At 44.8% G+C, this 27,997-nt stretch overlaps 4 protein-coding genes across 5 annotated transcripts; 1 reads left to right on the plus strand and 3 right to left on the minus strand.

Moving 5' to 3' along the window:
* Nucleotides 1-559: 559 nt before the first annotated feature.
* scd (stearoyl-CoA desaturase (delta-9-desaturase)) lies at nucleotides 560-5,351 on the plus strand. Its single transcript, XM_084485845.1, has 6 exons — nucleotides 560-718; nucleotides 953-1,183; nucleotides 1,309-1,439; nucleotides 1,574-1,779; nucleotides 2,109-2,341; nucleotides 2,660-5,351. The coding sequence occupies exons 2-6, from the start codon at nucleotides 964-966 to the stop codon at nucleotides 2,857-2,859; spliced, it is 990 nt and encodes a 329-aa protein (XP_084341971.1). The 5' UTR covers nucleotides 560-718; nucleotides 953-963; the 3' UTR covers nucleotides 2,860-5,351.
* Nucleotides 5,352-9,176: 3,825 nt separating this feature from the next.
* sec31b (SEC31 homolog B, COPII coat complex component) lies at nucleotides 9,177-23,958 on the minus strand. Of its 2 annotated transcripts, XM_084485385.1 has the most exons (27): nucleotides 23,854-23,958; nucleotides 23,101-23,209; nucleotides 22,751-22,874; nucleotides 22,297-22,492; nucleotides 21,951-22,046; nucleotides 21,167-21,307; nucleotides 20,297-20,439; nucleotides 19,770-19,869; nucleotides 19,282-19,443; nucleotides 18,710-18,862; nucleotides 18,195-18,425; nucleotides 17,814-17,888; nucleotides 17,600-17,692; nucleotides 17,200-17,308; nucleotides 16,725-16,903; nucleotides 16,171-16,297; nucleotides 15,897-16,042; nucleotides 15,494-15,667; nucleotides 15,029-15,202; nucleotides 14,499-14,700; nucleotides 13,979-14,377; nucleotides 13,560-13,598; nucleotides 12,620-12,678; nucleotides 12,208-12,333; nucleotides 11,779-11,898; nucleotides 11,279-11,350; nucleotides 9,177-10,477 (listed from the first exon to the last, which is right to left on the minus strand). In XM_084485385.1, the coding sequence occupies exons 2-27, from the start codon at nucleotides 23,177-23,179 to the stop codon at nucleotides 10,298-10,300; spliced, it is 3,699 nt and encodes a 1,232-aa protein (XP_084341511.1). In that variant the 5' UTR covers nucleotides 23,180-23,209; nucleotides 23,854-23,958; the 3' UTR covers nucleotides 9,177-10,297. The 2 variants fall into 2 exon arrangements, with proteins under 2 accessions (XP_084341511.1, XP_084341512.1); XM_084485386.1 differs by lacking the exon at nucleotides 13,560-13,598.
* Nucleotides 23,959-24,158: 200 nt separating this feature from the next.
* On the minus strand, nucleotides 24,159-26,215 carry ndufb8 (NADH:ubiquinone oxidoreductase subunit B8). Its single transcript, XM_084485303.1, has 5 exons — nucleotides 26,107-26,215; nucleotides 25,742-25,868; nucleotides 25,509-25,608; nucleotides 24,860-25,015; nucleotides 24,159-24,309 (listed from the first exon to the last, which is right to left on the minus strand). The coding sequence occupies exons 1-5, from the start codon at nucleotides 26,195-26,197 to the stop codon at nucleotides 24,217-24,219; spliced, it is 567 nt and encodes a 188-aa protein (XP_084341429.1). The 5' UTR covers nucleotides 26,198-26,215; the 3' UTR covers nucleotides 24,159-24,216.
* A 484-nt stretch (nucleotides 26,216-26,699) lies between these two features.
* gpx9 (glutathione peroxidase 9) lies at nucleotides 26,700-27,990 on the minus strand (the record flags this gene model as incomplete). The annotated part of the gene is made up of 5 exons (XM_084485221.1): nucleotides 26,700-26,911; nucleotides 27,008-27,138; nucleotides 27,238-27,368; nucleotides 27,651-27,744; nucleotides 27,859-27,990. The coding sequence occupies 5 exons, from the start codon at nucleotides 27,988-27,990 to the stop codon at nucleotides 26,854-26,856; spliced, it is 546 nt and encodes a 181-aa protein (XP_084341347.1). The 3' UTR covers nucleotides 26,700-26,853.
* Nucleotides 27,991-27,997: the final 7 nt, after the last annotated feature.

Below are 27,997 nucleotides of genomic sequence, written 5' to 3' on the forward strand. Positions count from 1 at the left end.
ATAACAAGATGATCAATAAGCAAACAATGACAAAATTGTACTTGCAAAACTCATTTGGATCTGCAACACTCCACGTCTACAACAACTTACAATGCACACTTTATATATAGTTTACATTTTGACACGTATCATTAGACGCCTCGGTCCAGTTCTCGACAAAAGTACCCTATAGTAGGATTTTGTCAAGAACTGAACCGTATCTTATTAAGATCTACGTGTCCAAATGCACATAGGTTGGGCTGAGTTTGTCAGATCACAAACAGATGTAGGCTGAACAGGAAGCCTACGTTGATCACTGCATGTTACCAAACAGGGGGAGGCTCGGCTGTAGGTCTTCATGGGTGCTGTGTTGCATATTGTATTGATGACTTCATGTGTTTGTGGTGCGCGTTTGATTCAATACGCGTTTCAACCCCCAAAAAATGGATCACCCGGGTTAAATTTACATCTGGCACGGAATGAATAAAGTGTGAACGTGAACAGCAGATAGAGCAGCAGCCAATGGGAGGCCGCGCCTAAGGTGGTACCGAAGCCCCATTGGCCAATCGCCGCGACCAGCTTGTCGACCGCATCTCACAGATGCGTACTAAACTGCACAGTGCTCGCCTGTATTGGGGTTTATATATGCGTTGAGTTAGCAAGAAAAGTCACTCGTTCAACAACACCGGTTAGAACATCGTCCTCGGGTACTTTTGTGTCGGATTCGTCGGTTCTTTCCGTGAGTATGACTGTCATATTTAGCTCTTCGGTGCACGTTCCGGGCTGCTGTTTTGCACGTTGTTACATAGCCAGGAGTCAGCGTCACCACCACCACCACCACCATCTCTAGCCAGCGTTACCTAAAGAAACCAGTCGGCCCGCTGCTTCTGTTACCAAAGACGATACATATGTACTCTGTGGGGGGAAACAACTCGACAATGTTTTAATTTGTGGCTGTCGTTCTGTATTGTAGACACCATCACAATGACGGCGGACACTGAGCTCCACGCCAGGAACGGACATGTTCAGCCGGAGCCGCCGGCGTCAATTGACTCATTCGATCACTCGTACAAAGAACAGGAAGGCCCCAAACCTCCCAAGGAAATAGTATGGAAAAATGTGATATTGATGATTTTCCTGCACGTTGGGGCATTGTACGGATTGTTCCAAGTCCCCTCAGCATCTTATATGACCTTGCTTTGGTGTAAGTATTTCGTAACATTGGATTGAATCTACCTGATGCTGTAACACCTCTCGCATGCTTACCGAGTGGATTTCCCCCCCCCCCCCGTGATCTAATCTGTTGACGTATCCCTGGTCGCCACACAGCCGGCGTGTGCTTTGTGATCAGTGCTTTAGGGGTAACAGCGGGAGCCCATCGTCTGTGGAGTCACCGGACATACAAGGCCTCTCTACCCCTGCGAGTGTTTCTTGGCTTGGCTAACTCCATGGCCTTTCAGGTAACAGCGTTTGACCACAAACAAACACACACACACAGGTCACACATGAGTCATAATTACGGTTTTCATAACTCTCTAAGTACCACGTTGCGCTGCAAGTGCATGTAATCTTAAGTCCTTATGGCAATCCACAGAATGACATCTATGAGTGGGCACGAGACCATAGGGTCCACCATAAGTACTCTGAGACGGACGCAGACCCCCACAACGCCGTGCGGGGATTCTTCTTTGCCCACATCGGATGGCTCATGGTTCGCAAGCACCCAGATGTCATAGAAAAAGGACGCAAGCTGGAGCTCAGTGACCTGAAGGCAGACAAAATTGTCATGTTTCAAAGGAAGTGAGTATCGTGAAAAGCCACTTCTGTGTATTAATTCAGGAACTTCATCTTGTGTATTTGTACATGCCAGATCTGTTTTCTAGAAACCTTTGTGGAGATATGATTTTTTTCATCCACCTGTTGAATTTATTGGCAAATACTTTATGGCTAATAAAGTAAGTCTTGTCACCAAAGTGTTGCGGGACCAACATCCGTCCTTTTCACTGACGGAACTTAAAGAAATGACTGCATGCCATTCGGGGGTTCCCTGCACCGTTATTGAGTTGACGTGACCACAGACTAGTCACTCTCCTCCCTTACCATTTGCTTCTTACTCCACCGCCCACCAGGTACTACAAGTCGTCGGTGGTGCTCATGTGCTTCATGATGCCCATGCTGGTGCCCTGGTATATGTGGGGAGAGTCCCTTTGGGTGGCCTACTTTGTGCCCTCCCTGCTGAGGTACACCCTGGTCCTGAACGCCACCTGGCTGGTCAACAGCGCCGCCCACATGTGGGGGAACAGGCCATACGACACCGGCATCAACCCCCGGGAGAACAAGTTTGTGACCTTCAGTGCCATAGGTGAGAGGTCTGCCGCTGCGGCCCCGTTGTGTTTATAATAGACAGGGCTCCCACTGAGCGCAGATGCTGTGCTAATTCACTGAGAATTCAGAGTTGTATTCAGTACATGATGTCTGTTACTTCAGAATAATTCTCTAAAATGTTTGCGAGACTTGCAAAATATTTCCCTAAGCGTGTGTAAAGATTAGCATTTTTGGATACACTTTGGAAATTCGGTTACTGATACAACATACCTCATCGCTTTTAGTTTGTTTTTGCATGGGATTTTTAATTACTTACTCAATGCTACATTGTTCCTTTTTTTTTTTTGCCCATCAGGTGAGGGATTCCACAACTATCACCACACGTTCCCCTACGACTATGCCACGAGCGAGTTCGGCATGAAGCTGAACCTCACCACCTGTTTCATCGACCTCATGTGCTTCCTGGGCCTGGCGACGGACAGGAAGAGGGCCTCCCGGGAAATCGTGCAGGCCCGGGTACAACGCACGGGCGACGCAAGCATTCGAAGTGGCTAAGGGGACGGCAAGAGGTAGAGAGAGAGAGAGAGAGAGAGAAAGAGAGCGAGGGGGAGAGAGGGAGAAAAAAACGGCCTGCATCAACAGAACCGTCATCAAAAAGGACGTCAAAAATCCTTATTGTGTGTTTTTTGATCATTGTTTTAGGAGAAGTGTCTTTTTGTGTAGCTACATCCAACCGCCACGATGACATCACATTCTGTTGATATTCATACATTCATACTCGTGTCCATCGAATATCCAAAATAAGAAAAAGAAGGTGTACCCCATTTAAGAGTGTGTGACACTTTTATTCATCCCGATTTAGTTGGGTTGAAACGGAAAACAAAAGAAAGTGTAGAGAAGGGGATGACAATCCATGAGCTTTATTCCAGAATAACCGCTGCTATGGACCGCTCTCTCTCTCACACACACACACACACGCACAGACAGCCCCGGTTAAACGGTGCTGGTGATAACGTTGCAAAAGGCAATCCATAATGAAATCTCTAAAAGAGTCATGGAAGTAGCTTCAGTTTCAACCCTTGGCTACGTCTCCCTTAGCACTTTGTAGTATATTGTCTCTGTGTCGCGACAACACAATTCTCAACTGTTAACTCGGTTGCCACAGTAGAGTTTACTAGTTGCCAGATAGTAGAGAACCAAAAAATGGGACAGAGTATTCCCTTTGCCTCATGAGGTGTTTAATTTGGACACATTAGCCCTGGGCTTGACTACAAATGGTGTGTACAGTGTAGAATATACTGTTTAACTTGCAGTGACATTTTAGTGGGGAACGTACGGCTATGCTGTTTAGAGACGCTGTGTACACAGTGCTGTAAGCAAACCGAAAATTGATACCTTTCCAATACCTCAGTATACTGGTAACTTGTATACTGATGCGGTCATCATAGCGTAGAGTAAACCAATTCAAATATTATTCCTTTATAACCCCCGATCTGATATTTCAAACGGATATCAGTCACCTAGGAAGAACGATCTTTTCAATCGGTTACACACTTTTTTTGTGTGTAAGGGTAAATCTGTGACATAGTTTTCTCCGAACAACGGGAAGATGTGACAAATGTCCACCATTCTAACTGCCATTCTTTGACAATCTCTGACGTCAAGGGTTGCATTGTTACTCGTCCGGGCAGTTTCCGACGGGCTACAAAGCTGCAAAGGCTACGAAATATGCCATGGTCTTCAGAACGTGCCAATTGTTGACGTTTTTTTTTTTTTTTTCCTTCATCTCATGCACATGTGGCCCATCTATAGCACAGTGTGGGTTTTCTATCGCTTCTGCGCTATAATATCTTATAAGAGGGTTTTGGAAGTGTGGTAGTGTCGCTTTGCTTTATTCAAGACTTGTCTCGTTCCTGGCTAAGAAAAAAAATATTCTATATATCCATGTATGGATATATACATATATATTGATTTCTTTATGTAGTATACGGCATGGGGCGGAATGACCCTGCGTTTTGGGGTCCTGTAGCAGCCGGTTATGTAACAGTTCTGGTGTCTCAAAATGATGTGCTGTGCATGGAATACATGTTGTGGTGCACTTACCTTTACCTAGCGATTTCTAGTGGAGTAAAAACCCTACAGAACCAAAAGCATAGCTTTTGGATAATCAGAACTGTTGCTTTGTTGTTTTCTTTGTATGCCAATGCCTGGTTTCCCCTTTCGGTGTCTTTTTGCTCGGTTGATTGTCCTGAAAAGAATTTGTGACGCGTTTCTATATTTCATCTAAATATCTGGTTGTGTGCTGGGCTTGAATGCATATTCATTTATTTATTTTGTTGCCTGTTTTGGTTAAGTTATTGTATGTCCATGAGGAAGAAATATATTCATTTAAAAAGGAAGAAACAAAACTGCTTTCTGAAATGTTAATATTTTCCTTAACTATATTGAATTCTATTGAATAAGAGCCTGATATGATGCCTAAAAAGTCAGGATAAAGCCTAATGCCTTATGACTTACATCCATTCCTGATCTGTTTTGTAATCCTGTCAATTATGATAAAAGTGCAACTTTATAAAGCAAATCAGAAGGTTTGATTTTACAATCTTAACACATCACTTAACTCCTACCTACCACACAAGCATTTCAATACAACAAGTGTAAGAAGTTCTGTAAGAAGTAATGGCAAAACAAAATCACTTTTAGTAGCTGGTCTTCATTTCAGAATTTAAACAATCTGTGACCAGCAGTGAATGTTTACCTTGGTGTGTTTTGTAAGACATTCAACTTAGAGTGGTCCTGACCGGTTTGTTCTAGTACAGGTATAGCTGCATAAATGCGGTGTTATATTTTCGGGGAACTATCATAGAACGTACTAAAACTTAACAAGCCACAAGCCATCCAAACATCGATTGCTGTTCAGAACTGTATGACTCGATACATCATCCATGACTGCTGAGGGAGGCACAAGGATCTTCTGAATGACATGTGAAATATAAATATATTCTGAAATAAAATACACTGGTATTTTCATTACTCTTCCAATTAAACTCAGTTGTTGTGTTTTTGTGCACACCATTACATCTTGTTTACACACTTATTTATATTACTGACCCCTAGTTGTGGAAAGATTAGCAAAATCAAATCGCATACGATTGAATGTAGTAAGCACATTTGAGATGGTCAACCGCGGCGTGGAACTGTTCTAGCAACCGGCATGAGGCGTGCACGTTGCAAAGTTACATCATGTCCCCGTCACCGCAGTCGGACACGAGGTTACTGCAGTTCAGCCCCCACGCCTCCTGCTAGCATGCACAGCGCGCGATCCACAGCGTCTGATTCAACTCGGCCAATCAGCAATAGATCCTTGACTTGTGACTCTCTTGGACCAATCCTTAAAATGAGGTAGCCGCCTTAACGACGAGTCGGTGCAAGTTCCGGACCGAGGTATCTACCGTTTTAGACGGTAAATATTTTGGAACGGGTTTGACAACTTTTCCGTCTGTAGGGCGCCACCTCCTGTGGGCTGGTAGCCTGGTCTAACCCTTTCTTGCTACTTTGTTTCTCTCTTATTTGATGGTCGATAACCACATCGCCCCAACTAGGGGCCGTATGGTCTCAGGGGGCTCAAAAGTTAAAACCCCTTTATTGGCGAAGTGATGTACAATCAAATATTAAAAGGAAATGTCTGCAAAGGCAAAAGATATATTCTGGGGGCTGATGCCATTCTAATGAAAAATATCACAAAAAAAAGTCTACCCCTGATCAATTCTCATCAAAAATGATTATTTTCCAGCACATTGTGTATTATGCGCCTCAATTGTACATAGACAACTTCACAAGTTCATTGGCTCCAAGAGCCTTTATATCTTGAAAATTACACCTGTGGCCGAAATTCTTCCCGTAACCTGAAATCAGAGAATGTATCTGAGGTGAAGAACATCAAAGGGGAATCGAGACGGACACACTGAAGCAGTGTACAATTACAATGCATACTCAGATGACTACCATGTAATCAGGAAGCCATCCATCAATAGCTTAGGCAAATCTAAGTCTTTACTTGATCCCCAATGTCCATAGTCTTACTATTTAACAACATACCTAGACAAACACTCTAAATAAAGCCAAGGGGAGAATCAACAGACAAACAAACAAATACCAGCCAAATAACAACAGACCTTGCCAATACAAAAAACAACAGACCTAAGACATTTTGGCCTGGTCTGGTCAATGTAACTCAAAAAAAAGATTGCAATAGTAAAGTTCCATTGTTTGTATTGGTCCTAATACCCTCCTACATCATAGATTTAAAATACACCATCATGGATTTAGTGGAACATACTTTTTTCAAGTTTAAAAGCAAAGTTTTAATGTTTCAGAGTGAAGCGGTCTATGTAAAATGGTGTTCATATTGGAGGGTCGATGTGTCCAACATAATCACAGACTACTACCTGGGCTACCTGGGATGGTTTAACCCTGTGTGTGGTGATGCTGAGCAAGGGTCACACACTGCTAGCGGGGCTGCATGGACCAGTGTTTACGTTTGTTTGCAATGATACTACATAGCATGTTTGTCTTACATAGCATGTTTGTCTTACATAGCATGTTTGTCTTTACTAAGGTGACTGAGCAAAAATGGCTATTCCCCCCCCCCCCCCCGCTCGCAACTTGTGTAATCCACCTACATAATCGTCTACGTCAGCATCCAGAAGACCTAGTGTCAAGTGATGAGGTTCCTTCATAGTTCAATTGTGCTCACTTAATTAGTCTGTAATACTAAAGGTCATAACTTACAAGTAAGATAGTGATTATGATAAATTAAAAAATGTGAATCGCTTTAACAATTGAACATGTTATTTGGATGTCACTAGGGATCACGTCAAACCTTGAATTATTACCATTTAAATGTTCCATTGGGAGCTTAACCCACGAGCAATGTGTCTTACTGCTCTTAAGCTATAGTAGGTTAGATGCCATGCCATGCAGATTTGTATCTGGCTCAGGCGGTTCACAAGGGACTGTGTTGTGCTCTGAAGCCAGTTGGAAGAGCTTCACAGAGCTTGTGGTTGGACACGTGTTCTTTGAACCAGGCGGGCAACTGCTCTTTCTAGGATTCTTCTCAGAAAAAGAAAGTCGGAGATCCGCCGGTCGTCTGTGAGCTCATCCGGGTCCAGACGTGCCTGCCTAGAGGATAAGGGGTACTGCGGCCATTTTGAAGCCAGAGGGTACCATGCCAGCTTCCATGGAGGAGTTGACGATGTCCACCATGATGGTTGCAAAGGTTAAAGGTGACATATTATACTACACGGTGTGTGAGTGATTTTAGCCATTACAAATCTGCCGCTTTGGACATCACAAGTGGGCGTGTCCACCTAGATGTGTGCTGGATAGATCAGTCCACCAGCCTACCCAGTGGACTGTAGCAAACGTTGCTCATCTATCCGTCATACATCTAGGTGGGCACGCATATATATATTATATTATACCACAACGGTGGTATAATTCGTCACTTTTAATGTAGGCATGCCTTGTCCAAGGCTGTAAGCATGGGGTCCAGCGAACAGGGGGCCCTCAGTGACATGAGGAGCATCCATAGGGGGGGGGGAAGGAGGTGTGGCAGCCACGGAGGGAGCCACTCCCTGTGGCTGATGTGTGTGGACGGGGGAGCTAGGTGCCACTTCTCCTGGAGGAAGCCCAGGAACTAGGAGCTGAGGTTGAGGTGGGGGGATCAAGATGGGGTGATGGTGGAGAACAGCATTCTAGGGGGATTCTGCTGGCTGCAAATGAGGGTGGTGTGATGTTGTGTGTCTTGGTCTGGGAGGGAGCTGCTCTACAGGGTATTGCGTGCTGAGAAAAAAAAACATTCCTACGAGCTGCCGAGAGACAACGGTTCAAGTCCAAGCGGACGCTGACAACCTTCTTTTCTTCGGACTCCTCGTCTGCTAAAGCTCGTTCTTTCAAACTACAATTAAATTGTCATTCCGCAACCCCCAAAACGTTGCTATCTTTTCCACCCTCCCCGATCGCCCAACCCCCTAAAGTTTATTTTGTTAACTATCTTGTGCAAAAGATCAGTGACATACGCTCATTTCCCCAACCACCTGCTGGCCCCACCTGTCTTGTACCTCTTCATCTCCTACTCTAAGCCCCTTCTCAACCCTCTCTACCAATAAGGTGCTGTCCTTGTTCCCTTTCAACACCCAGCGACCTGCTCTCTTGACCTCACGGCGAGGCTAAGAAACCCACTTTCCCGCTGTCCCTCATGGCAGCCTATTCAGGAAGAAAAATAAATAACTCATCTGGTCGGACTGGATCCTGAAAAAAAACAAAAACATTCTCTATCTCCTGTTTCTGTCATGTGGCACCACACAGTTTAATGGATTTCGGTTCTCTCATGATAATTATTTTTAGGTTGCATCTTCTTCATGGTTGAAATAACTTATTGTAAGTCACTTTAGATACAAGTGTGCAGAGTAAAATCATTTGTTTGTTTGTTTGTTCACTTTTCTTGTTTTTCACTTCAGACAACAGTTGAAGCATATAATTAAATTCAGTAAATAGGCATACCCCCATCAAGGTAGGCAAATGGGAAATGTAGCAAACATCCTGAGGGCGGGAGCTGGCTGCAGTCCGCAAACTAAGCATACACAGAGAGTATACAGTTTGACTCTATAAGTAGAGTCAAACTGTCCATGAGAGTAAAGTAAAGTATAATTAGTACAGCCCAACGTAAAGTAGGTTTTGTATAGTCAACATAATACAACATAGGTTCCTGAGGTCATTGGCATGTTGCCATCTTAAATAACTGTTAGTAAACACTTCATCTCAGAAATGTCCAGAATCAAAGTAAAGTCATCAGATTTGTGTGTTTTGAATTTATTTATTTATTTTCAGTTTATTTGAAAAATACATAAAACCATAAAGCAACATGGATTGTAGAAATATCGGTGCAACCAAAATGAGCACTGAGGCACTTCAATGCCTTCTGTTGCCATGATATACACATTCTCTCCAGCTTTGTTGAACCGCCATCAAATAACACACATTTCCCATACAAATCGTTCTCTATTTCTGCACTCAGTACATGTTAATTTTTTTCAGACAAATCAACCGATGGTTTTAAAACAAAAAAATATAATTATTTTTTAATGGAGGGCAGCCTATAGGTTCTATTAGACAATGCAACAGATACTGCAAAAGCAGTGGTTGAGGAAATGGATCAATTCAGTAAAAAAAATTCTCTTAACCAACATGAGCTGCCCAGTTCTCTCAGCAGCTGAAGGTACACAGGTGAAGACGGGCGTGATCACGGACAGAGGTCTCCGAGTGCAAACGCCTACACTCTCACAAGCACAAAATGACAAAATTAAAGACATAGAAACTAAACTATCCAGCGACTAGACCAACATTGTTTGAAATGACATTCGGTTCAGTGCTTTGGCCCAAGAATCATCAAATGGCACAACGCTCTGGGTGGAGAGGCTATGGTACATACAGTCATTATTTCAGGACATTCATTCCAGATCAAAGTGTCTGGATTTCTATATGTTTGTTAACTAATCATTCGTTTTTTAAAACTTGAAGAGGCTAACGGGGAACCTGAAATAAGAGGACCAACCATTTCACTGTGTTGCCTGTCTAGGTACAGCATTAATCACAACGCCGGGGCATCTTTGCATTCTAAGTACATATTTACCACCCGATTCCAAAGTTACGACGACTAACCATTTTAAGGATTGAACCGTCATCTCATTGTATGGACCACGGTTGCGCCCTTACCTCATCTTAAAACTCTCGGTACATCCTTTACTCATTCTCCGTACAACCAAAAACCACATCCATCATGAGCACAAAAGAGAGAAGAAATAAATATTAATATATATATTTATATAACAAATACGATCTTTAACACCCCCCCTTTCGGAGAGAGTGGATGGGTGGGTGTGGGTGGGTCGGTTTCGCCCCCCCCACCCCCAACCCCAGCAGGCCAGGACAGTCAGACCCCCAGCTTGTTGGCGATGGTCATGACCACCTTGAGGATGGGCATGAAGGCGGAGATCTCGCTGAAGTTGCTGCTGCCCACCACCTGGGTGTGGACCTCCAGGCCGCGTTGGTAGTTCTGGCCCCCCACACAGCGGCTGATCTCGTGCAGGCCGCCCAGGATGCTGGGGGAGAGCTGGACCGGGGAGGGGACAACGTAAGCCACAACAGGGAAAACAGGGCAGCGGCGCCGGCAGGATAAACAGCGCACGAGCCGTGGAATGGAAGAGACCTGCTCGTGTTTTACACTTTGAGCGAGCGTCAAACTGGGAATATGTGCAATTAAACCTAGGGGATAGGATAGTGTAACGGCAAGGGTGTTGTGACTATGTGCTTATGTGCTGAGGTGTTTTTTTTCCTGTTCCCACACTGTACTCCCCCTAGGAGTATAGCCTGGGGGTTGCCTTTTTTCTCCTCCCTCTCCTTATGTCTTGCTGTATTTTTCTCTCACCCTGTCTTCCGGTCCTGTCTACCCCATGTGTGTTGTGTTTATTTGTTGGACTGGTCGATGGCCTACTTTCGTTGTGCATGTATGTGTACAATGACGGGTTTATTGTTATCAATAAAGGTTTGTTTGACTTGACTTGACTTGAAGGGTGATCCTACTCTAAACCTAAAAAGGTACCAAGTTCAATCCCTAATTTCCATAGGCTAACCTGTAGGCATCCAAGAGCAAGATTCTGAAACACTTTACCTACCTACCAACCAGCTCTTTAATGCCATGTTTCTGAATCAGATGCAGATTACCTTATGTAAAAGTGTCTGCAAAACAGTTATCAATAAATATCAAAAGAAGTAACTCCGGTACCTGGATACTTAAACTATACTCTGAGCTCCAAGGTGAAACCAAGGTGAGAAATATGTATTAAGTTGCACAAGTGCAAGGGCTCAGGTTCATCGACGGTGCTGTTGAACGTGCGCTACGTGGAGTCCTCACCGACTGCTCTCTCAGCTTGTCGTACAGGTATCCCAGGCGCTTGGCCGCGTCCTCCAGTTTCCTTTTGGTTTGCTGCCACAAAAACAAAAGAGACGTTGATCTCATTTGACTCAAACAAAAATATAAAAAAAAAAAAAATCAACCCTTATAAGGGCTTATGTACGCAACATCCCATCTCACTGACCTTCTCCATTTTGGAAGCGTAGGAGCTTTGTACTGTTAGGTAGGGTGGTGATAGTATTGTGTCTTGGGTCATTGTTTAGTAATGAATCGTGAAATTATTTGTCAGTAAGGGAAGACATTGTTTGTTTTTGTGATGTGGCAATGGAGTTCCATTAGCCTAGGTTATGCATATTGACTTCATTGCGAACGTTACAGTATGCAACTCTCCCACTCAACATGGTGGATGGAGTATCTAGAATAGAGACAATGCATTTTGATGTGCAAGCCCTATTCCCATTGGACCAAACTGCTGTCGGTACTGGGGAGGCGGGGCTTACGGGGTCTCCGGCAGCGAGTTGGCATCGCTGCACCAGGCTGTCAAAGGTGCTCTTGAGGATCATGTGTTCGGCCGGGATCTCCCTCTGCTCCACACGCTCGGCTGGCAGCTGCTGGAGGAGCTGTAGGAGGGTGGAGGAGGCACAATTGGCTCACTTTTTTGCCCTGCCGCCGACAATTTTCCAAAAACATTTGTAATATTTTCGCTGAAGCCAGGATTTTTTGTTTACTCTGAAAGTCAGTCGACAGTCATCATTTTTCTATTATACCTTTTTCCACTGCAGTCATGTATTTTATTTTAACTTATTCAGTGCAATCGACCCACAGATGTGATTTATCCCCTAATGAATTTAGACGGAGCAGGCGTTGGGCAGGAATTGCGTTTCAACCGAGATGGATGACACGTCTCTGTATGGTTTTAGGACACCCACCTGAACACTGGGCTCCTGGGGGGCCCCTGGTGGGACCTGGGCGTGGTCGTGGGTTTGACCAGCCTCCCCTTGATAGCCCATCACAGGGGCCGTGATGGGGGTCGGGGGAGTGTAGTTATCAGGGACCTTCGTACGGGGAGAGAAAAGTCAAGAAAAGTCAAGTACATTTTATCTGTAGAGTCCTTAAACACAGTTAGTCACAAAGGGACTTACAGGACTTATTTTATGACAGCCCCCTTAATTCTAGCCCTAAAACTTTGATTGTTTGGGGTCTTTTTATTTCACAGATTATGTCAGACCACTAGGTAATATCCAGTTGACGTAATTTAACAAAGTGCCGTTTTGTGTCTACTTTGACATTTCATGGTGAGAGCTTACACAGGGCACGCAAAAAAATGACACAAACAAGTACCTTCTTCTTCCTGGGTCCACCTCGCACAGCAGGAGGGTCATTCCAGCCATCTTGACCCCCTAAAACAGAGTATGCCTACAATTAGAAACTGTCTTGACCACGCTTCTTTTCTCCCCCCAAAAAAACAAAAGCCCCTTCATCACATAGCCACACACAAGCAGGAAAACACAACTTTATCAGGCCAATAAAGGAAGCTTCTTTATGCAATTAAAAAATTATAATAAACAAATTAATGTTACACTAGTAAAAACTCGCCCAGGAAATAATGGAACTGCAAACGGGGTAAGCATTATCTCTTCATTCGTTCAACTGTCACTGAGCAGGCTTTGACGCGTGTGGTGTCTTTCACTGCCCTATTGTCCAACCAGTCACATTTGTGCATCTGTGTTCCGACAAGAGGCAGTGTGACTAAAGCTCCTGAACAATACAGCCCACCTCAGGTTAGGGAAAGGTCATGCATGTGTCTCCGTTACCCAAATGTGCATTTTGGGACTCATTTTGGGAAATTGTGAAAAGTGACCAGATTTCTCCAAATGTAGCCTCTTCTGCGTATATACTGAAATTCGTTCCCTGGCATTTTCCTTTTTTTGACTGGCAAGAGAAGAGTGTGACTACATTAGTTATCTGGTTGCATAATCAAATGAACATGACTTCTGACCTACATACTCAAATTACACAGTTGACAAGGGAAACACTGTTTCTAATGGTTACAAAAGATCTGAATACATCCCTACAGTGTGGATTCGCTCAGTCTGACAAAGTCCGTCACACTGTGTAAACCGGAAAATCTGCACTACATAATCACGGGGCACTGCAAAAGGAAACGTCTGTACCCGCTCATCATGCCAACACTCGTGTTCCTACATGCTATCGGGCTGTGGGAAGCAAGCACTCGTTACACACATCTCTATCAGCCCGCATCCACCTCTAACCCTGTCACCTTGATCACCAGAATGGGGACCCAGCCAAGGGAAGAACCCTGCAAGTAAAGGGCATCTCAATGAAAACAATGAACCGCCCACCGGCAACCACTGTGAAGGCTTGGCTATGGTTGTACGTCGACGCAACGCAAGGGGGGTTTTACGGACCCATTACGTCCTTGCGGACCCTCCTTGCATCCATCGCAAGGGGCCTGACCTGCGCATCCCCAAAAATGTTAACCTTGCATCGAGCGATTTGTCCGCAAACGTCAACCCGACGTGAACCTGACACAGAACCAAGACAGGTTCAGGACTGCGTCGAAGCGACGGCGGGGTCGTTGCGTTGCGTCAAAGTGGAACCATAATGAAGCCTTAAGGCTGAACAACACATGATCAGGCAGCATGTGAGGGGGGGGGCGGGGGGGGGGGGTGGCGTTACCTGTTGGGGGAGGAGGAGGAGGAGCTTTGACTGCCGGAGAGAAGGGCCTCACAGCCGGGGCTCCGGGACCCCCCGGCGGGTACCCGGGGCTGGGTGGAGGGTACGGGGCCCCGGCCATGGGCGGCGGAGGAGGCCCCTGGGCGTGCCCGGGCCCTGGGGCGTACATGCTGGGGAAGTGGCCCTGGGAGTGAGCGCTGGGCATGGAGGCGGAGGGCATGAAGCCCATGGGCGGCAGGCCCGGGGTGGGCATGGAGGCCAGGCCCCCGGGGGCGGACGACGAGGACGGCAGCGGGGGGCCCGACAGGCCGGCGGCGGGCATGGAGGGCCCCGGCGGAGGGAAGGCGGGGGGCGGGGCCCTGTGCATGGGCTGCGGCTGGAAGGGCTGGTGAGCTGGGAACCCTGGGAGGACGCAAGCCAGACACGGGACGAGAAAACGCATCACGGGCCAGCGATCGCACAACGCAAAAAAACAAAACGCACATGAATGAACATGGTAGGTCATTATCGGCCTGAGGCGAACCTGATCCGGGAGCAGGATGCTGGGGGTAGGACGGCCTCGTGGGGGCAGGGGGGCGTGGAGCGCTGGGCCGCATCATGTGGCCGCCGGGGGGCTGGCCAGGCACAGGGTTGGGGCCGGGGGCGTGCGGGGTGAACAGGGCCGGCATGGGACGCTGCCCACCGGGGACCATCTGGTGGGCCGGGGGGACGGGCTGGTACTGGCCCTGGAGGGGCGAGGGCATCACGCAGGAAACAGGGATTATTGTTAGGTCAGGGACAGACGCGATCAAAGGGGAGGGGAGAACCATTTGACACCCATCATCTGGTGATAATATCAGCCAAATAAACCAACAATAAATTGATCATCATTAAGATTTTCACTCATCTGTAGATAATAACACTAAAATAATATTTATGTTTTACATTTTTCATCATCATCATCGTTTTCAACTCATGTGTACTAGTGTATTTTCATTCATTAACATCACTTCATGATGATGATGATGATCATCATCAGCCTCATAAGAATGAACTCCAGATGCCCGTGGGTACCATGATCTGTGCGTTCTGCACCGGAGCCTGTGGCGCGGGGGCCGGCTTGGCGGTGGCCACGCCCACTCTGCTGTAAGGGGCGGCGGCACGGGTGGGGTCGGGGCCGGGCGCCGGGGCGGCGGGGGCCTCCGCCTGGGCGTGGAACAGGCGCTCCCTCAGCGACACCACCCCTGGCTGTGGAGACCAGAAGACACACAGGGCGCCATCAGCCAATCGTACTGCAATCGTACTGCAGCTACCCTTATAAACGTACGTACTGTTGCACATAGCATGCATACAAACGGGGACATACTACAGGTGATTTCACTGATTAGCACACTTGTAGTGCTGCCCATAGTCTTCCACAGGCCCAGTCGTATCTTCTGCAGCGCAGCGGATTGCCAAGTATGCCAAGCATGCTGGCTATGCAAGCCATGCTGGATGCTGACGCATGGAGACCAAAGACCAAAGCGCCGTTCTACTGACCTGATCGGAGTTATCGGGCAGGTAGGTCATGGCGGTGGCGAGGCTGCCCTCGGCGGCCAGGATGCCGGCGTAGCAGGTGAGCTTCTCGGCCAGGGTGGGGCTCTGCAGGGGCACCTCGCTGTTGCGCAGGCGCTCGATGGACTTGCGCAGGATCATCACCTTCTCCACCAGGTCCTGCATCATTCAGGGGATGTGGCTTTTAGCCTAATTCTCCCTGGCTGTCATGTCATTGTATTAATCTCTGCTATAACAGTACTGTGATCGTGAGCATCGCGACCCATCAGTCATTGGAACAACAGAAGAAGCTTTTGTATTTATTTGTTGGGACAGCAGAAGCAGAAGCTATTGTATTTATTTGCTTGTGTATCAAACACATGACGAAGGGGCGTTTGTTTCGCCGTACCTCCAGGACGAGTGGGGAGGAGCAGTCCCTCTGCGCGGCCCAGCACTCCACCAGCTTCTCCAGGTTCCCGGAGCAGATGTAGCAGAGGCAGGCCTGCAGGGAGCGCTTCTCCGTCCCCTCCGTCTCCAGACGCCCGCCCAGCGTGTCTGGTGGGTTCACATGAACAAGAAAGGTATAAAACACCAAGAAAGATACCAGAAGCAAGGGAAATGGGTGAACGTGCTGCTCACAACTACTTGGTACTCGGTACTTAAAAAGCACATGACAAGCTTACCACACAGTGGTGCGAACTCCTCTGGGTGGGCGTAGGTCAGCAGAGCGGCCAGAGCTTCCTTCCAGTTGTCCAGCTCACAGCTCTGCACGATGTCCCTCCAGTTCTGGGTGACCACCGACGAGATGAGCTGCAGTGGGGGGAAACGATCAGTGTCTCGGTCGCTTGTGAAAGGAGAGCAACGCTAGCTAGAGTTGGGAACATTAATAAAGTGAGTGTTGCCGGACGGATGGATTGTTTGTAGCAAATTCATTTTTGCTATACGTTTCTTAAATCATATACGACTTGTGTAAATACTTCACAATGATAAATGATGCATAGCCTAACCTAAGACCTGGTGCACTGGTCCTGACTAGGGCAAGTTATTTTGTTGTTTCCTACTGCAAAGGTGTCAATCTGAAATATTGAGCATGAAGAGCCTGCAGATGAGCAGCTATGACCAGAGACATCTATACACAGACCCTGCATTGACCACTGGCTCGTACGTTGACGTCGCAGCGGCAGGCCGGTGGGCCGTGTATGAAAGGATAACTATGGCGGTGGCTCGGTGGCCTCACCATGGAGATGCTGTTCTTCTGCGTGTCCAGGTATCTCTGCTGGGTCTTCTTCAGCAGCTCCTCCCCGCCGCTGACGGACAGCAGGATGGCCTCGGCGTAGCGGCCGTCGTTCAGACACAGGTCCACCGCCCCCTCAAAGTTCCCCACCAGCAGGGCCTGGCTGATCAGCCCGTCAGTGTCTGAGAGAGAGAGAGAGAGAACGAGAGAGAGAGGGGGGAGGGGGGATAAGGAGCGGTGAGCAAGGGGGAACCCAGGAGAAAACAGCAGTGAAAGAAAGGAAGAAGTATAGAGAAAGAAAGAAGGAGACAAAGAAAGAAAGAAAGAGAAAAATAAACAGAGAGAGAGCGAAAGAAATAAAGAGACGGAAAAAGATCGAGAAAAAAACCAAGAGAGAAAAAGAAAGAAGACTAAGAATGACACAAAGTCTGAGAGAAAGAAAGGAAAACAAAGAAAGAAGGAAAGTCATTGTATTCACCGGATGAAATTGGGATCTGGAAGCTGGGTTTGTCCTGAGGGATCTGGCTGAAAAAGTCTGTGGGCGACGTGGAGCCGGTGTCGGATACAGCGCCTGCTTCATCTGCCCTCTGGGAAAACAACCGTGGACGTTCACATAATGTTACACTGAGTTGTGAGGCTAGAACAATCAAAGCATAAAATATACTGTAGACTACAGAGTAGCTAACGGAAATAATCTTTTTGATGTGCAGTGCATCGTAGAAGTAAGTGCATCATTCACAACACAAGTAAAAATGTAGTACGTTTTTCAGAAGAAATCTCAGACACAAGTCTGACTCATCTCTCTGAGATGAGTCTGCAGAGGCCTGAGGTGGAGGGACTCATAACATAACAGACTTCATGCATGGTGGGCTACACACCTCTGTGGAGAGCAGCTGCATCTTCTCAGCCAAATCCTTGGCATCCACTCCGTGTCCATTGGGCTGGAAGTTCTTCCCCAGGCATTTTGAAATCTTCAGACATAGTCAAACGTAGATAGTTAACGTTAACACAGACTCGTTGTATATACAGATTATGAACATCATTGGCCCCGGTGGTCCATACGAACAACAAACACAAAATAAATTGTACTACCTTTCTCTCCAATTCGTCTTTGCTAAAGCCCAGAAGTCTCAGGAATTTAACACGAGCCTCGTCTTCAAAATTCACCTGTGCATTTCAAAAACAACAATCTTGTCAGTTGATTGAGTCTTACGATGTATACGTCATAATACACAAATTGCAACACATTGTAACACAATGTAATAAAGTTACACATTGTAATGCACTGTGACAGATGGTAACAACACTAACACTTTGTAAATTTACACTGTAATACAGTAACACATTTTAACACATTGTAGTACAGTTACACATTCTAACACTGTACTACATTGTTATACATAGTAACACACCGTAACACACTATACTACATTGTAATACATAGTAACACACTGTACTACATAGGAGGCCCACCATGAGGAACTTCCAGATGTCCTGCTCGGCGTCGCAGGGGGCGCTCTGGATCTTGGCCTGGCAGTAGTGGACGAAGGTGCCGGCCTGCAGTGCCGCCTGCAGCTCCCGGCTGCGCTGCAGGAACTCCGTCTCCGTGGTCACCTGGCTCACGAACACCTGCCGCGGGGTGGGCTGCGGGCTCTGGGCCGGAGCCGGCGGAGGGTTCTCAAAGGTCACCAGCTTCCCGCCGAACTGGGGGAAAGACACGGGTAGGGCAGGGATCCACCGTTAACACCCAGACACCCAGCCAATGGCGGACAGATTTGAAAGTTTGGCAGGTGCTACCATTCAGGCTGACATTTTACAACAACTGCTGGGCCGTTAAGAGTGTTCCACTGCAGCAACACAAAACAAAATCCTTAAAGTAAATTTTCAACCTCCGCGACAGAGACGTTGAATCAAAAGGAGCATCGTCGGAGCATCTTAGATTCAGGGGTCGTGAGGAATGGTAAGAAGGGGTGTGGCGGGTCACTCACTGCGAAAGACGCTCCCACCGGCCTCCGCACCCACTTGGGAGGCTTCTTGAGCGGGGGGACGATGGTGGTCTGGGCCGTGGGCTGGGGCACCTGCAGGGGAGGGAGGGTCTGGCCCATGCCGAAGGGATCCATGTTGTCGAACGAGGAGGAGATCTGGAGAAAGTCGACGCCCACAAATAGATTCAACTCCAGTACGTTAAGGCGGTCCATAGAAATCACTGGTGGCTAGGGTGTTGAGCCTCGAAATGGTTCAGGCTATGTTCGCTCCTCATACGTCTGCAGCACACTTTAGGCATCCTTGAACAAGATGCCTAATCCCTACCTACCTTTTACATATTTGTATAGCCCTAAATCACAGTTACAAAGGGGCTTCACAGGCCACAATGTATGACAACCCACTAACCCAACCCCCACAAAGAGCAAAGATGAACTGATGAATAGCAAAGATGATCCTTGATTAATCAATCATTATTGATCATCATTATTCCCGGAGTTTTACTCAAGATTATGTTATCCACGTAGATAAAGAGGAGATAGGAGGAGGAGGAGGAGAAGAAGAAAGAGGAGGATACCTTATCCACAGTGCTCTGCTGCTGGGCTTCCAGGCTTCCGCCCATCACAGAGTAGACGCTGATCTTGCCGTCAAAGGAGGCGGTGGAGAGCAGTGCCGGGTTCCTGGGACACCACTGGACGTCAAAGCACCACTGGTTGATGGTGGGCAGCTCGTAGATGACCTGGAGCCAGAGAGGGGTGGGACGTCAGGGGGCACAGTGACATTAGTGGCGGACGTTAGTAATGATGCAAAATGTAATAGAGAAGAGGGGCTACAAAAGAGGATAACACACAGTAGACACGACAGATGCAGCTGTTTGAAATTGATGATCAATTAACGTATATGGACATACTGAACTTTGTGTGACACATGTATCGTTCACACCTGTGAACGCTTGCTTGCTTATAGCTAAGCCCATAGGCACAGAGCTATAAAACACTAATTATCTTGAGCTTGAGGAAAATTATTGCATGGCATGGATGTTTCAGCACGCTAGCTTCGGCCCACCTCTCCAGTGTTTGGGTTCCAGCACAGGATACGGTTGTCCTTTGCGCTGCTCAGCAGGAGTTCTGGGTCAGCCTGGCTCCATGAAATCGACAGGATTCCCCTTAAAAAACACACATTGCATGATAGGGTCAGGTAACATCTGTGTAGCGCAATGATGCACAATGACAACACAGATGACTGATGACTTAACTGTATAACCAACATTTAGAGTGTGGGTAGCACGTTTTACCTGAAAAGAAAAAACAACAAATATGTAAAGCCAAATCTTGTTACTAGTGAACTGGTAAGCCAAATAGAGCTAGTTTGTAGATGTACTGTGACTCAAAATTAAATTAAGGAGATATTTAATTTAGGCAAGAAAAATGTATATTTTAGAACTAATATCACTGTCAAGAAGAAGATGATGTTCGCAAATTGAAATCTAATTAAATCTTAATTTCACACCAGTCTGTTGCATGCCATATAACAATGACTATTATGGTAAAATGCCCTGCAGTTGTCGGCATGACAACATGCTAAACAGCTACCTTGTGTGGTTCTCCAAGACTTTGAGAGGAGAGGTAGCGAAACGCAGGTCCCACATCTGGATGACGGGCATTCGGTCGTCTTCTGAGGCCAGTACCAATTGGGTGGCCACCTCAGGGTGCCACAGCATTCCTGAACAGTGCATCTGTAACAACCACACCACACACAGGATGAACAATGATCAAAACCTAGCACTCGCTGGATAAAAACACATACAACAATTTGCATGTCACAGTATCGACCTAAAGGTGCAGTGTGTAGGATTTAGTGACATCTAATGCTGAGGTTGACGGAGTATCTGCCAAGTCCGTTCCGCTGGATGCCACCAAATTCTACACACACAGCGTTAAAAGGTACTATGAGTAAGAATCATAAATTCCTTCTGACTACTGGCCCCTTTGGCCGGTACATGAACTGCAGCCTGCTCAAGCTTGTGCATTCGTAGTACTGCAGTGCAGCTCAGTGGATTCAGATAATAACAACCATAAACTAATGATGGTTATAATCCTTAAGAAAAAAAATTACAAATGTAAAAGTTATGAACAAACAGAAATTTGTGCCATTATTTGTAATTAGATGTCACTTCCTTCCTTTTTCCAGGCAAAACCGGCCTGGTTCAGATATAATATAAATCAGCCCACAGGCTGCTCTCCGCAATGGAGCGAGCCAAATTTCAAGGTCAATGACTGATTATTATTAATTTGGGGTAATTGGAATTGGTAATAGAAAAGGATCTATTAATTCCACATTTAAAACGGCACATTAGTGCTTAATGTAATGTAGCTTTAAGTGGGTATTGGACTACGATCAAACACTAACATCAGGTCAGTGTTTGTAGAAGCAGCAAGAAACATTTGTATTTTACCACACACCCTGTTGCTGTGGTCACTGATCTTTATGATGGGCTCATTCTTTCGGAGGTCCCAGACAACGGCTTTCCCACTGGGGTTGGCAGAGGCCAGGATGTGTTGCACCTGCCTGTTCCAAGAGACAACACTGATGTCTTCAGCAGGCTGGAGACGAAAGAGAAGATGGGATGAGAATAATGCATGGCAGCCTGAGAAATATGTAAGACTGAGTAACTGTATATTTGGAATTGTGTGTATTTGGAAAGATAACTTATTCATGCATATATCATTTTTTTTTCTGATCTTTTGAATCCTCAATTGCCAACACTGCTGTATCTTCAATCAGAAATATACACGCAAATCCAAATGCATGCACACAAAAGAAAATCAGCAGTAAATATCGAACCACTTTATCACTCACCAAATCAATTCCACAGTTTCAAAGATTACCCCATGAAATCAATCCTATATTAAACATCTGCTTAGATCACATTACTCACTTACTAAATATATTATTATTTAATGAATGCAGTTATTTGCTGGACAACACCACTCGAAATTTGAGATTAGTCAGGCATTAGTATTCTCCAACAAACCAAGTCAAACCCCACAAACAAACAATAGTTCAAACAAACAAAACTCAGAGACCAGCGTTCTTACCTCTATAATCTACAAGGAAAAGTGAGAACAACAGTTTAAATTCAAGCCTTGTTGGGGATGCTCTGAATTTTATTTATAACAGCATAAAATACATATGTTCTTTAAAAACTGGTCACTTCAGCAGCATCAGGTTCTAATGTATAATCACCTGTGACTTGGCTCCGGGCGTCATTGGATTGTTGAAGTTGTTGAGATCCCATATGTAGATCTCTGAATCGTTCGCCCCCGATGCCAGGAGATTACTCTGAAGGAGAGATGCGTTTAGAGATCAAATGAACTGTGGGTAATACAGAGCCATAAGAGCCAGCCTAGAGCCAGCAAGCCTTCTTCTTGACAAAAAACTCTAGAATAAGCAAAGCTACTATTCTACAACTAATATTATTATTATCATGGTGAAAAAGCCCAAAGATGGCCGCTTGGAATGTGCCTCAGATGTGCATCACTTGAAACCTTCCTATAGAAGACAAGTACAAGGCCCTTGCCGGCATCATTACCTGAAAGGGGTTGAAGTCCAGTGCTCGCACTGGGCCTGTGTGCTTGTCCGATTGGCCTACTACGGCGTCTGCTGCAGATCCTAGTATGGCTTCCACGTTGTAGACAGTTAATGCACCGTTTTCACTGCCAGTGACCAGTCTTCCTCCAGCACCATCTGCTCCCAGTCCAAAATTCACCCATACGATACTATGCAGCCTAAAGAACACAGACATATTTGATATCCTTTAATCTCCATTCATAACAACTGTACGTTACTGCCACAGGCCAACAGTCAATAATTTGATTCAAACTATGCCTATTTTAGATAATTCTCTTGCACAATCGCCACATTGCATTTGTACCACTCTCATGCTTGTATGATGCACATGGAACAAATATAACTACTTGACAAGTTTTAGTCTATGTGCACATATTGCTTGTGTCTATGTGTATGCTCCGAATACTGTAGTTCACCTGTTTGTGGTTGGCAAGGACCCCTTTAGCTTCATGTCTAGTGAGGGATCGGCAAAATCCATCTCAAATATCTCAAGGGCTGCAGTGGTGTTGAAAGAGGCATCAAGCTGCTGTGCTGATGTACCTGTAAATTAACCAAAAGCATTAAAATAAAAAATAGAAATATAGAAATATGCTGCCTTCAATTTGAGAGTAAAACATCTAGAACACATCTATTACATAACACATTTAATATATTAATATACAGGCATTACAAACTCTGAATATGGAAACACCTGCTGTGATAGCTTTCTGTTTAAACGGTAGTGATAGTAAGCTTTATAGTAAATTGGAAATGGGTTTAAAATAACCTAGGGCCAGGTAGATGGGATGGTGCGAAGCAGGGCTCCAAGCCTGGTGGGCGGTCCTCTGGATCTCCTTCAGCCTCATCTTCCTCTTCAGGCGAGCACTTCCTATTCCCTGGATGGTGAAACAGACACCAGTAAACGAATGGAACTTATTCCGTTGATATACATTTGCTAGGAATATTATTTATACTAATATTCATTGGTCGTTGGTTCGTTGGTCTCCATCATTATACACAAGGGCGTCGACTATTACATGAAATAGCTCATCATCAATCGACTGTTTGATGATGCAACATGATTTATAAGCTTTCTGTCAGGTCCTTTATAATCACCATCTAGGATAAATACGCTGCGATATAATCGACTCTAAGGAGGACTTAACGTGGCATTAGGTGAACAGTAGCGACACTTCCTTCACAGATAAGCTGGACACATCTCCCTTCATGTAGCACTGTTAGCTCACGTAGGACTACTAAGATTAGTCGAAATAAGAAAAAATAACGACAGAACATTTACCATAAGATGTCAATCATTGCAAGATTTTAAACCTCAGCAGACACTCATTCTAATCTCGCTCTGGTGGCGAGGACAAAGCTAGATGATAGTTTATACTTTGACAGTCAGTTAGCTCCAGACATTGAGCAGACCCACTGCTAGCTAGCAGGAAATATATCTAACCAACCCATCCCCTTGTTATATCTCCGTATTACCGCTGGCAAATCGGAATTGGAGGCTCGATATTAAGAATGTACTCACTCAAGTTTTTAAATGCAGTTGTGGCAGCCTGGTCACCAGAAAATGTACAAAGCTAGCTTGGATAAGCAACAATGCTAGCGGCTTAGCCACTGACATCAACCCAATTATTTGCCGTGTTGTCACTTGGCTACGGTGGCTCACATGGGTAAAACAATTCGCCAATACTTGGTTGAATCCAAAAGGGCATGTACACGTAGTTGATCTGTGTGGAAATACTTTTGGTTTTGTCAGAACTTACAAATAAAAGTGTGTACAGGCTGCCTCATATAATTATTATTCAAACATAAAAACAATGAAAAAACATACAATGTTTAAGATTTTTAATGGAAGAAATTGTACATATACACACGAAGGTTTCAAATATTATATTTCATAATTCTTGACTTCTTCTGGTTCCACATCAGGGCTGCCACCCCTCTCTAGGTGCAGGTTGTTGTAGGGGAATTGTTTGGGTCCCTGAAAGACAGAAAATTGCAATAAGAAAGAGTTAATAATAATAAAGACTATTTTCTGACAAAACATGGTAAAAATGGCTTTTGGTGATGATTAAGCCTATAAAGACGAGACTAATGTGCATAGTGTATGTCAGATTCGCTCAGAAACAACAGGATAATTAAAGGCATACCCACTAGGTGGGAACTCAAGTATCTTTGACATTCTACATATGTGTCATTTTTATGATGTAAATTGAGGGAGCAAAAGCAGTACCGGCTCCAAATATTGGCTCAAAAAAAATTGGTATCGGCCCTAAAAATCCATATCGGTCGATCCCTAATACATGTTGTGCAAGAATGCTTCATTAGGATACCAACCAATATGGTTCTGGTGCATACTTTTATTTGCATTGCTGAACTAAAAAAAAATGTTCAGCTAAACAAAAGCTCCCTCTGCCTCTCCCTTTCTTCCTCACTATACATCCATAATATTAATAGCCAGAAAATGCCAGGATATGTTATGGCGTGCATGGGTGTGGTATAGGAACATGAATGTTTTCAATTGTACTTACGACTGGTTGGTAAGCTGGGAATTTGTCCCCAAGGTAGAACATGAACAGCATGAATCCGACGAACCCGAACAGCTGTTTGCACATAGTTGACCAGGGAACCACAGTGGGAGAGGTGTCCACGCGGTTCCTGATGAACATGTCAAAGTCCCAGTGCATCTGCAAATGATCCAGACCAAACAAATGTAGATGAATGCATGTATATGTTACATTAACTCTCAAGCTATCAACAGTCACTTTGCTTCTACTATCCAAATTACAGTTCAGTAACACATTGACACAGTATGTCACAATTCATTTTGGCTTAATAAAATAAAGCCAAACAAGGTTGTTGTTCAATTGTGACATTCCATGTATATGGAGAATACAAAAACTGGGCAACACTATTAACCAATTAACGATACAACTTAATTAAGGCGAGGATCCGATAATGTCCAGTAATTTAAATGACTATAACACTTCATGGATGAGTCTAAAATAATTCCAGACATATGAGCTTAAACAATTTAACCGTCAAACTTTAACATGAGGACTTTTATTCTTATACCTCCAACAAATTTGGTCAAATCCCCAAACACCATTTCTGACCCAACACGTCTGCTAGGCCCAGTAAGAAACATAACCGTTAGTGGTTGAACTTGAAATATCTTACAGGCTCGTTCCAGTTCCTCCTCAGGTCAGGATGGTCCCATTGGTACGCGGGATCTCTGTCTTGCTGAGATCTATCTGGCAACTGAGGATAGTCGCCGTATCTACAGAGACATGCAAACTAAAGTTAGATTAGTTGCAACCATCTCAACAATTCATTCATCTTCATGTGTAGAGATGACGTTCGGAAGTGGAAGTGTTTGCCAATGCAAACACGTGTGTGATTTAAAGACGTACCCCTCGCCATTGTCGGCCAATGGTTTATAGTCCTCAACCCTAATGTTGTATTTCTTAGCTGCAGCAGCCATCTCCTCGGGACTTTTGGGGAATGCTCCGGGTAGCATATCCTTCGAAACTCCAGAGGCTGTAAACCATAATTATATAGTTTTTATTTACAAATACTACAAGTTGACAACTTAACCAACGGGTTGGATCCATGTTGTTATATCTGACAGTAAAACGTTACAGGGTTTGTATTGCTAGCGCTAGCTACTGGTAGCCTGTCAAGGTTATGTTGACATCGGGGCCAGTGCTTCAAAATGTAAGTAAATTAGTAAGGTGTAATGCTCCGATATTAATGGGAAAATAAATAGACATCTCACCTGCTCTGCATGCCGGCAGCAGCCCTGAAATACCAGATATTTTCCCTTTTGAAAGGGTCCGGACCCACCGCTGAAAGCCAACACCAGCCATCTTTTTGACACTGGCTGCTTTGCGATACAAATGAAACGCGCATGTGCGTGTGAATCTATGGGTCGCGAAAAGGGGCAGATGGTTGTACGAAAAGCAAATTTATAGTGCTGAAATAATCAATTCTACAGTTTGTCATTCACACAGAACAACTGTCGAGAAACTCACACGAGTTGTGGTGAAGAATAATGCTTATTGTGTTTGAATGACTACAGTACTCCAAAATCGGAAAACAGTTATCAGAAATCAGTAATGCCTAAATTATGCATTCCCGCTTGTGCAGACAGAACACAATGTATACAACGTCTCAATTCATTTTAGGATACAAAACAAAGAAGAACTTGTGTAAACGACCGGATTTCCTGAAATTTTCATTGAGGATAAAAACAACAACAGAGAGGCAGGTTATTTATTCATGAATTAATTTAGCACATATTTATTTATGTTTGATTTACAACATGGCTGTATGGAGAACCGACAAATAAATTCAACACCAATGGTCCAAGGGAAGCTGTCCTCCGAATGAATGCACTAAATCTCAGAGTCTTGCTCACCCTCACCATCAGATCCAGCTCAGGTGCATGTCTGCATTTACAGAGGGATCGTCACTCTACCACGGATGTTGAACACATATTTTGGCTAAATGAAGACATTTACTGCTATAGTAGTTCAGTAATATCTCTTTCCACAGTTTCAGCGGGACAGTGAAGTTCATAGCTGAAAGACAAAATAACAAAGGCTGTCTATATGTATTTGGAATAGTATTTGTGCTCAACCACATTATTTGAAATCGGAATAATAACTTATTCTTACCGTCTGAATGGCTCACCATCTGCAGTGATTAGAAATTTTTCAAAATTCCACCGAATGTCATTGACTCTGATAGGTGACCAGTAGAATTTCTTGATCTCTCCAATTAAAGGGTTTACAAAAGGCAAAGAGTCCTACAGAGATTAATATACGTTAGACTTGAGAGAGTAGATATTCAATGCTTTGTTTCCATGTATGGTGCATTAATGATAAGCCAATAAACTGGCCATTACCTTGAGATAGGTGAAAAGTGGCTCTTCGCTTAACCCATTCACCTCTACCTTCCCAAACACAGGGAACTTGGGTACGAATCCCCCACCCGGTCGCACATACTTAAGAATATTTAGTGTTTCGCTGTTCAACTCTGTAACATCAAGAAAACATACAGAATGCTATATAAAACAGGATGTAAAGAAAGAACAAAACTAAATAACGTGAAATATTGTGAGACAGCATTTCACACACAGTAGTCATTTCAGGGTCATATGGTTTTCCTCTTTTCAAACAGTAAGTTTGATGCTGTTTCAAGAATAATGACAAGGGTTCTACAGACGTTTTACTAGACATTTACTTGTGAATTAAAATTGATATCAATAATGACACTTTCGGATAACAAAACAAAATGGAAGCCTTAACGGTGCCTTGCCTGGGGACTGGAGACCAAATTGGTTACAGCAGAACCCTAGAACAGTAAAGTTGAGGCCCCCGAACATATCCATCAGTGCATTAAGTCGGTGGTGCTGTGGAAGGAGAATAACAGTAGCAGTAATGCCAATTTTGTTAATAACAAGACGAAACACACGCACAAACACACATTGATGTATCGTGTTATGATTGTTTCTATAAAGTATTACCTCCTCTATTGTCGAGCCTCAGAAAGTGGCCAGGTTGACAATCAGAAGCACCTTACCCCTGTATTTACTGAGTGGTACAGATTGGCCATCAAGGCTTTCTGCAATAAAATCATAGATTGATTTATCACACATGTTGGTT

Source organism: Micromesistius poutassou, assembly GCF_964030765.1.
Source record: "Micromesistius poutassou genome assembly, chromosome: 21".
Taxonomy (NCBI): Eukaryota; Metazoa; Chordata; class Actinopteri; order Gadiformes; family Gadidae; genus Micromesistius; species Micromesistius poutassou.

Coding starts and splice junctions, on each gene's coding strand:
- scd (XM_084485845.1), top strand. CDS start 964: ATGACGGCGGACACTGAGCTCCACGCCAGGAACGGACATGTTCAGCCG. Junction 1,440..1,573: donor CTAACTCCATGGCCTTTCAG/GTAACAGCGTTT, acceptor GGCAATCCACAG/AATGACATCTATGAGTGGGC. Junction 2,342..2,659: donor TGTGACCTTCAGTGCCATAG/GTGAGAGGTCTG, acceptor TTTGCCCATCAG/GTGAGGGATTCCACAACTAT.
- sec31b (XM_084485385.1), bottom strand. CDS start 23,179: ATGAGGCTGAAGGAGATCCAGAGGACCGCCCACCAGGCTTGGAGCCCT. Junction 17,889..18,194: donor ACATCTGGAAGTTCCTCATG/GTGGGCCTCCTA, acceptor TGAAATGCACAG/GTGAATTTTGAAGACGAGGC. Junction 17,693..17,813: donor AAGACGAATTGGAGAGAAAG/GTAGTACAATTT, acceptor CTATGTCTGAAG/ATTTCAAAATGCCTGGGGAA.
- ndufb8 (XM_084485303.1), bottom strand. CDS start 26,197: ATGGCTGGTGTTGGCTTTCAGCGGTGGGTCCGGACCCTTTCAAAAGGG. Junction 25,869..26,106: donor GCTGCCGGCATGCAGAGCAG/GTGAGATGTCTA, acceptor TATGGTTTACAG/CCTCTGGAGTTTCGAAGGAT. Junction 25,016..25,508: donor GGAGGAACTGGAACGAGCCT/GTAAGATATTTC, acceptor GATCATTTGCAG/ATGCACTGGGACTTTGACAT.